A 10,000-nucleotide genomic window follows, 5' to 3' on the forward strand; every position below is an offset into this window, starting at 1 on the left:
ATGCACTTTAAGTTATGTGTACACGTCATGTATCGTTCGTTTGGGCAACCACAAAATGATTTTGAGTGTCAAAATGTTAGGTGGTAGCGCCCCCTACTTTGCTATTTATTCAGGATGGAGTATTCAGTACCAACCCACAGGGGCCTGTAACGCGTTCACGTTATGTTCCCCTGGTCCATTCCTAGACAATGGGATGCAAATCGACTCGGAAGGGGCTTTCTGTGTACGATCCATGTGATTGATTATTTTATTATTAATCATTATTCATCCTGAACTGGATCCTAGGTGTGTTGTGTGGGTACTGTCCCATTCTATTTGATCCCCCCGTTCATCCTACCCATTAATAATATCATTTGCCATTTCATGAAGCTCGTAAAGCTTGTTAGCTGATGAAGAACCTTTTAGGAGGTAAATAGAAGTGGATGATTGTGGATTCGTTATTAATGAATAGGCTTCTCTTTTTAAATTACTTGATTTATTCCTGACTTGTTTACATTGAATCTGGTGACCCGAATTTGGTCTCAAGTTTTTTTTACGTAAATAGCTTATACCTCAGAGCTGTACGTATAATGTATGAAGTTTTCTATATTGTAATATATGAGAATATTCAATACTTAATTTAAAACCATACGTCTTTCAATGAGTCTTTCAATATTATTATTCTTTTCATTTGTTGTGGTTGAATTCTTCGTCGAACGTCAGTACAATGTTTGAATATAGACGATAAATGAATTTGATACCTTCTAGTAGAAATAAAGTCTTATTGCTGGTAGAAGCTTTTCTTTCTAAATAATGAAGTATTCTGGTCCTGGGATTGAATGAGAAAATAGTAAAAGCGCGGAATTTTGAAAGCTATGTTGTCATATTAGTTTTTTTTTTTTTGCAGATGGGATTCTGAAAAGTTGAAATAATCAATGCTATGTATGTTCAGCCAACAAGCGGGGTTCGAACCCGGCTCTCCCAGGTGGAAGGACAATGCCTTATCCACTCAATCATCTTTACCCCCCCCCCCCTCCCCCCTCCACGCATTACTTATTGACCATAAGGAAGACTGAGTAATATACATTGATGGCATAACAAATGAAATGATACAATCCAATATGATTTATCTAAACTTTATTAACCAGACTATAAACGTTCAAGATTTCACATAGTTTTGTGTGTTGGTCCGTTATACTTCCGGATGGCAATGTTATGAGCTTCTTAGCCACGTGCATACTATCTTTAGTGTCAATTATTGGCCACCGTCCACTCCCCCCCCCCCCTTTCCCCCATCTCCGCATTGCCGATTGACCACAAAGAGAAAGGACAGAGTTGTACATTGATGACATAGCGAATGAAATTAGACAATCAAATCGAAGATACAATCAATCGGCCGTCTTGCCCCCCCCCCCCCCCCCATTACTGAAGTATTGATGGGATAATAAATGAAAATTGACAATAAAATAGGGGTTTATAATCGATCATTTCCTTGCTCCCCCCCCCCCTTGCCCAGTGGGACATTGTGCGGACCAAGGCCAAGCTGATTGTAGTCAGTAAACTAGTGATGCTAGCACGAGGAGAATGGGAGAGCATTTCGGACATATCCAGGGTTTACACACAGAACGTCTTCAACAAGCCCGCTGTCAGTTGATTCTTTCAAACTCTCTTTTTTCTTCTTGGTTTTTAAACAGTTTGGTACTAATTTCCTTTCCATATCATGATTGGGAATGAGATTAGCGGAAGAGTAGCGTCCCTTGATTGGACGTCACCCATAGTCTGTGACGTCACCGGCGAAAAGGTTATTAGAGAGAGAACGTCATGTTGGTTGTGCGCATGCGTCTCTCGTCCTCGCGGAAGACGTTCTCTCTCTCTCTAATAACCTTTTCGCCGGTGACGTCACAGACTATGGGTGACGTCCAATCAAGGGACGCTACTCTTCCGCTAATCTCATTCCCTATAATAACGACTCATATCAAATATTATATTATTTTTAACACGGCATTATATCTTTAACAATTGTACAGCTAGATAGATAGATACGATTTAGGCGAGTGAGACATTTTTAGAATTATAATTTTCTAAGAGCTTTGTTGTTTAAAAATAATTTCTAAAGATTTTCCCATAGTATTAGCTAAATATTAAGCTGAAAAGGGCCTGTTGACTTTTCTTTCACCTGATCACTAAATTGGTTTATGTTGCAGTAGATCCATATTTTGTCGTTTAAAAAAAAATTATTTTATTTTATTTTATTTATTTTCTTTTTTTTTTTAAATATTACTGTTACAAAGATTAAATTTCGACATCTCTGACAATTGATGAGTGGCTATTGAATTTCCCAAACATGTGTAGTTAAGAAATAGAATCGTGTGTTTGTTTACCTTCTAAATGGCGATGATCTGATATAACTAGGGATAAAGACAACATTGTCATGCTCATTTCAACAAAATATCAGCTTATTGTAAGTCTTGAATTTTGAGTCACTGCCGACGTCTACATATACACAGGTCTGACATCCGAACATCCTTATGGGCCTAGTCTAACATTGTTGTAATGGACAATATTTTGCGTCATTTAAAAAAAATATAGATTTCCATTACAACAATGAGTTATTAGGAATTGGATTATCAGGCCTGTAAATAAGTACACGTAGGTCATTGCCAATGTTAATTAATTATAGATTTCTATATATTTGATTCAAAGATCAATTTTATGCCCTTAATATATCACAACGGCCTCTTAAATGATTTACAGAGCTGCATTTGTTCTTGTACATATTACACATTAAAATCAATAGGAAAAGGAAGAGTAGCGTCCCTTGATTGGACGTCACCCATAGTCTGTGACGGCACCGGCGGAAAAGTTATTAGAGAGAGAGAACGTCATGTTGATTGTGCGCATAATCAACATGACGTTCTCTCTCTAATAACTTTTCCTCCGGTGACGTCACAGACTATGGGTGACGTCCAATCAAGGGACGCTACTCTTCCGGTAATCTCATTCCCTATAGAAGAAAAATTAAATCTTAACTGGCTGAATGTTTTTTTTTAAATCCGCGCGTTCTTTATTACTATTTTAGATAGACGTCTACCGATATAATACCTATTTTAGATAGACGTCTACCGATATAATACCTATTTTAGATAGACGTCTACCGATATAATACCTATTTTAGATAGACGTCTACCGATATAATACCTATTTTAGATAGACGTCTACCGATATAATACCTATTTTAGATAGACGTCTACCGATATAATACCTATTTTAGATAGACGTCTACCGATATAATACCTATTTTAGATAGACGTCTACCGATATAATACCTATTTTAGATAGACGTCTACCGATATAATACCTATTTTAGATAGACGTCTACCGATATAATACCTATTTTAGATAGACGTCTACCGATATAATACCTATTTTAGATAGACGTCTACCGATATAATACCTATTTTAGATAGACGTCTACCGATATAATACCTATTTTAGATAGACGTCTACCGATATAATACCTATTTTAGATAGACGTCTACCGATATAATACCTATTTTAGATAGACGTCTACCGATATAATACCTATTTTAGATAGACGTCTACCGATATAATACCTATTTTCGATAGACGTCTACCGATATAATACCTATTTTCGATAGACGTCTACCGATATAATACCTATTTTAGATAGACGTCTACCGATATAATACCTATTTTAGATAGACGTCTACCGATATAATACCTATTTTAGATAGACGTCTACCGATATAATACCTATTTTAGATAGACGTCTACCGATATAATACCTATTTTAGATAGACGTCTACCGATATAATACCTATTTTAGATAGACGTCTACCGAAATAATACCTATTTTAGATAGACGTCTACCGATATAATACCTATTTTAGATAGACGTCTACCGATATAATACCTATTTTAGATAGACGTCTACCGATATAATACCTATTTTAGATAGACGTCTACCGATATAATACCTATTTTAGATAGACGTCTACCGATATAATACCTATTTTAGATAGACGTCTACCGATATAATACCTATTTTAGATAGACGTCTACCGATATAATACCTATTTTAGATAGACGTCTACCGATATAATACCTATTTTAGATAGACGTCTACCGATATAATACCTATTTTAGATAGACGTCTACCGATATAATACCTATTTTAGATAGACGTCTACCGATATAATACCTATATAATTTACGTCTTCAGTTAACGCATCAATAGTCTTGAGATTTGTTTTTCCCCCAAACATTTTATTAATCTGAACTAATATTTTACTTATTTGCTTTCATACTAATCTCAGCAACGATCTATCTCTATCCCGAATTATCACTTGATTTTGTCAATTTCATACTTCGTACTTTGCAAAGTTGTATTTGCTAGTGTGAATTTAATAACGATTTTTTTTTCTTTAAAAAAATATTTTATCATTTATTTACACGTGTAGGTGACGGGTTTTCGCACATTTGTAATCGCTTAATTATAACCACTAATATAATCATTAATTAAAGTCCTTAATTGAATTCAGTCATACTTGTAGCAAGATCGCCGCGCTTTAGCAACGAAAATATTTTTATTTCATATTGGATACCAATACTTTATGTTGAGATTCATATAACTATTTAAATCAAAACGTCTCATAACGCAAAATCCACTTAATGTGCTCAAAGCACTTTACAAAAGGTCTCAAGTCAACAGCAACAAGTCGCACATACAGCAATATCACAAATTTTATTTCGATAGAGTGAGAAAATGTGCGTGAAGAGCCTTTTCTGTGTACCCAACTTCGCTCCACTCGCAGAGATTCTCAATCCCGGGACGTTTAGATCACAAGCGAGTGTCACACCTCATGACCACACGGCCAAGAGTGTATCAATAAATCACTAGGCTTTGGATTGTAGGGGGGGGGGGCTGGATTCGAACCCTAATGCAGACACTGGGGTTTGATTTTACTATGTATAGTCTTGTTGGACTTTAATGAAAATATAAAAAATAAGAGCAAAAATATATTAATTCGTCGCAAAGGGTAATTCAATCTCGACCCAGATTATAGAGGCGTCAGCCGCAATACCGGTCCTCTGGATTTTAGAGCACTGTTTTATCCACTCGGCCATTTCACCTTCGAGACGAAGTATAGGTTTTTTTTTAATATCCTAAAATGTGTTGAAATTACAATGGCGTTTAACTAAAAATCATAGCTGGATCTGTTTGATCTGGTGGAAAGTATCTTGCGATAGAATAGCGTCATATCCAGATGGTAGCAAGCATTTTCTATTGTCCGTTTTACGCTGTAGAAACCGGGATAAACTGCGGCTCCATGAGCCAAATTACTCTGAATTACTATTACCAAATGTATATTTGATACTCACTCACCCACTTGTGATTTTGTATAGTGAGATATGATTTAATAGATAGAGGGATACCATTACAATAATATGTCTTTTATTATATTTAACTCTAAGGCTTTACCAATAAAATGTAAAGGCCATCATATTCTGCATGTAAGATGGGTTATTATTTAGATATAATTCAACCTACTTTAGAGAACTAATTTTTAAGACGGTGAGCCAATTCGGTTTTTTTTTTTCAATTTTACCGGAAAAAGGTTGAGTAATTAATTTTAATATTTTTAATACTCTCATTTATACAATATATTTTTTCTACTCTCTGTCTAATAAAAATATCGATGTCTGGTTTTTAATAAATTAAAACTGAGCGATATTACATACTTAAGGGGCGGTTTGGGTCTAATTATTAGGAAAATCCTTCAAAAATTTGATTTTGAGATTTTGGTGGAAAATGATATTTTATTATCTTAGAAATAATATAATTGAAGTCCAAATTCTTAAAGTAGACTATGAAGGCACGAAAAACACAGTCGAAAATGGTACAGGTAGTAAGAAAAGTGTGAAAAACGGGAAGCCATTTTGCTATTTTCTCAATATGTCATTTTTCTAAGGGTATGGGATACTGTGTCAAACGTTTCTCAGAATCTATTCAATGAAATTGTCTGAAAATTTCCATAGTTATGACAGAGATAATGTATTATGTCACCATAGAGAGATGTTTTGGATAAGATTTGTGAATTTTATATTATAATCCTAAAGCTGATTTTTTTACATCAATTTTGTCATAACATTTTGATTCTCAACTTTGTAATGATCTAATAAAAATTCCATAAGCTAAAGCCGTAAAATCTCTCTATGGTGACACACTATGGTACAATGTTGACAAGAGGGAAGGATATGGAGGTCATTCCTTCATTAGTTTTTTGTGGAACGTTTGCCACAAGATTGTTATATTTTTTTATGTCAGACCCCCAATTTAGATCGCAAAATGGGTATCAACACAGATAATTAAAATTTTTCACCATAAATGTTGTTTTTTAACCTATATTGATGATACAGAATGATTAAAACCGCCCCATATAGGTAATTAAATTTTTTTTGGAAAAGACCCAAACCGCCCCTTAACATCTTTATACTCTTACTTTGGTATCGATTTCACAGTGTAGTTACATCAACTTTTTGTATCATTTTATTTGGAAATGGAGTATTTTAAGGAACAATGTTCAAAATAATGGGAAAAGGAGTCATGAAAGAAGTCTGTTTCAATTTTTTAAAAATTGAATTTCAGCTTTTTTTAAATGTTAGCTCTTGGCCTTGGATACTCTCATTTATTGAATTTGGTTTTGTTTATTGAAACAATAATAGCTAGTATGGCCTCCAGATTGGCTGTAATGCACCTTTCCAGTCTATTATAAACCAAATAACGTTGTTATAAAAATATATATAAAATGCTAAAGGTTACATTGACTCAATTTTTAAAATATGAATTTTTAAATTTTTAAAAATAATAATGATGATGATAATAATAATAATAATAATAATAATAATAATAATAATAATAATAATAATAATAATAATAATAATAATAATAATAATAATAATAATAATAATAATAATGTGAGATATCCCGGATGCAGTAATTGTATGATTAGATAAAGGCTCAGTTTTTTTTCTCTCTATAATTTTTTCATTTTGTCATGTTTTTTTAAAATTTTCTTTGTCTTGTTTTTTCTTTCTTTGTCACGGCTTACATGCTAAAATAGTGATATAACCGGTGTGTGATCCTTCCCTCTTATAGAAAAGCACAATAACACTATATTATGCATGCATTAGTAATATCGTATATTTCAACAACCCCCCCCCCCCCCAAAAAAAAAAAAAAAAACGATAAAAAAATTAATAATCTATTGTATTTTATAAGAGTTTTAGAAAAGTAAAGATTGTGGACGACGTGTACTTATTGGCAGGTCTGATAGCCCAAATTGTTTTTGGTCCCATTGTTGAAATGGAAATACTCTGAAACCAACGCATACTATTCTCCAATACAACAATGCTAAAACATGACTAGAACAGCGTTCGGTTATCAGGCCTGCAAATATTTACACGTTGATTGTGGCCATTTTATGATAATCAGATTTATACATTTAATTATCTCGTAAAAACTATATAGTAAAACTATTTTAAAATTGATTTTAATTTTGGTTAAGAAAATAGAAATTCAGTTAATGTTTTTATCATATTATTACATTTAATTATCTCGTAAAAATTATAGAATAAAACTATTTTAAAATTACTTTGATTTTGGTTAAGAAAATATAAATTAAGTTACTGTTTTAATTTCAATGATTAAAGGCTTAACATTGTATATTTCCTTGTAGATTTTATCCACTTACAAAGTGAATGTTGTTTGAAGAACGCATTAGTGTAGTGGCGTTTGAATCATCTTAAACATTCTTGGTTTTTTTTACTTAGACAATATACTATTGGAATCAGGTGAATTAGAAATGAGAATATTGAATGTTAATTCCCCCTTCCTTCCGTTGATCTGTAATTTTGTATTATTGCACTTCAAATTAATACTAAGGACTGGCATTGATCATACAAGTTATGGTTATAACGATGATGACGATAATATTAATGAAAATGATCTGATGATGATGATGGTGAAATTTTCTTCCTCAACTCAGGGTGCCGACAGGTGGAGCAACGATCTCTACTTCGGACTCCAGCGGGTGGCCAGCCTCAACCATTCACTCATTTCCCTGCTCACATCCATCCCAGAAAAGTATGTTCCTTCCCTTATCGTTAAAAAAAATGTCTCTCATTCGATAGTTTTGAATCCGTTTCTAATGAAGTATTCTATGAAAATAGTGGAATACAAGGGGAATTTTTTTACAGCCAGGCTATTTCCAATTCGTGGATTTTAGTTTTATTCTCCGCCTTTTGTCAGTCATTTAGCTATAAAGTCATTTTTGCTGTAGATACCTACTGTGTAAAGAAAGAGACACACGAAAGATACATAATAGAGAGAGAGAGAGAGAGAGAGAGAGAGAGAGAGAGAGAGAGAGAGAGAGAGAGAGAGAAAATAAGTAGGAATGAAATATCTGTTCAATGTTATAGTTATCATATAACCTTATAACAAGTGTAACTGAATGACAAATTGCCACATTTATGGACAATAAAGATCTATTATTATTATTATTATTATTATTATTATTATTATTATTATTATTATTATTATTATTATTATTATTATTATTATTATTATTATTATTATTATTATTATTATTATTATTATTATATTATTATTATTATTATTATTATTATTATTATTATTATTATTATTATTATTATTATTATATTATTATTATTATTATTATTATTATTATTATTATTATTATTATTATTATTATTATTATTATTTATTATTATTATTATTATTATTATTAATAACCAATTTATTGTCTTGTATAAAATGTGTCAGTGCATGACATAATCAATCGGAAGATGAAAATTTTGGATTTGCTTTTTAAAAAAATTTCTGAAAGAATATGCTCCTCAGAGCATATTAATCTTTATTTGAAGTAAATCGGGTGATTTTTTTTTTTCATGAAGTTATGGTCAGATGTATTGGAAAGGTATCCAGCAACTTTTGTCAAATTTCATCTTCTTCAACTTGACTAGCTGTAAAAAATATTTAGACGTGAAATGAAAGCTTTGATAGTTCCAGAAGGGTTGATTTAATCATTTATGACAAGAACTCATTTTGAATAGAAACGTACGTTCTAACTAAACTTGGCAATATCTCAGTTCAAACCCTTTCTGAATGATTGTGTCATTCACTGTAACAAATGATTTTTGTTTCTTTTAGTTTATATGGCTTATAGGGTGTGGGTTGGGGAAGGGAAAAAGGGGGGGGGGGGGGGGGGGGGGGGTTGAAGTTTTGGGAAGCGCATGAGGCATTGCAAGCTTATGAAAGTGTTCGTTATAAGTGTTCGTGAACTTTTATCTATCTCTCTTTATTTTATCTTTCTAATTTTCCACAGATCTTAATGGGGCCCTATGCCTCCATAGTTGGTTTTTAAATGTTGATAACATAAATTTTAGTCATCTTCTTTATTTAGTTATATTTTTCAAGTGAAAATTGACATTTTTAGGGAGCTTTATAGATTTTTCACCACAGCTTTCTTCGCAAACTAGTAAATTGTTTAGCTAAGCATGATGAAATATGTGACCCATCATCTCAAAACGGTATTATGTCGGAAAGAACCAAATGCTTAAAAGCCGGCCGAATTAAATGTCAAAGTGGTCAAAAATATAAATTGTTGGCATGGCATTAGTACCCTAAAATATGGTGTCCATTCTCTTCAATAAAACATACAAACTCAACACAAGTCTGATATTTCTGGCTGTAAATTCAATTTTCGACACCTAAACATCCCGACTTAATACCGTTTTGAGGCGAAGGGTCACATATTACGAAAGTGAAGCAATGTTGAGAGACATCGATCACCATAATTACCTATTTTGTCGTTGACCCAGGTCATCGCATCTGGTCAGGGCAACACCTCAAGTATTTTTAGGCACGGGCCTCGCTTTAATTATTACCGTCTCCGATACTTTTGTGTGATTTTCTTTC

General features: G+C 32.8%; 1 protein-coding gene across 5 annotated transcripts in view; it reads left to right on the forward strand.

The window, feature by feature from the left end:
• The window catches only part of LOC144971586 (allene oxide synthase-lipoxygenase protein-like), a gene marked incomplete at its 3' end in the record, with an annotated part of 145,744 nt that overhangs the window by 109,956 nt on the left and 25,788 nt on the right, over positions 1–10,000 (forward strand). For 4 of the 5 annotated variants that reach the window (XM_078912642.1, XM_078912646.1, XM_078912644.1 and 1 more), the window contains 1 exon segment: positions 8,049–8,146. In XM_078912642.1, coding sequence (XP_078768768.1) covers positions 8,049–8,146 — 98 coding nt within the window. 5 annotated transcript variants of the gene reach the window in all.

Source organism: Berghia stephanieae, chromosome 4 (assembly GCF_034508935.2).
Source record: "Berghia stephanieae isolate SIO BIC M18660-M18661 chromosome 4, UCSD_Bste_1.3, whole genome shotgun sequence".
Classification (NCBI taxonomy): Eukaryota; Metazoa; Mollusca; class Gastropoda; order Nudibranchia; family Aeolidiidae; genus Berghia; species Berghia stephanieae.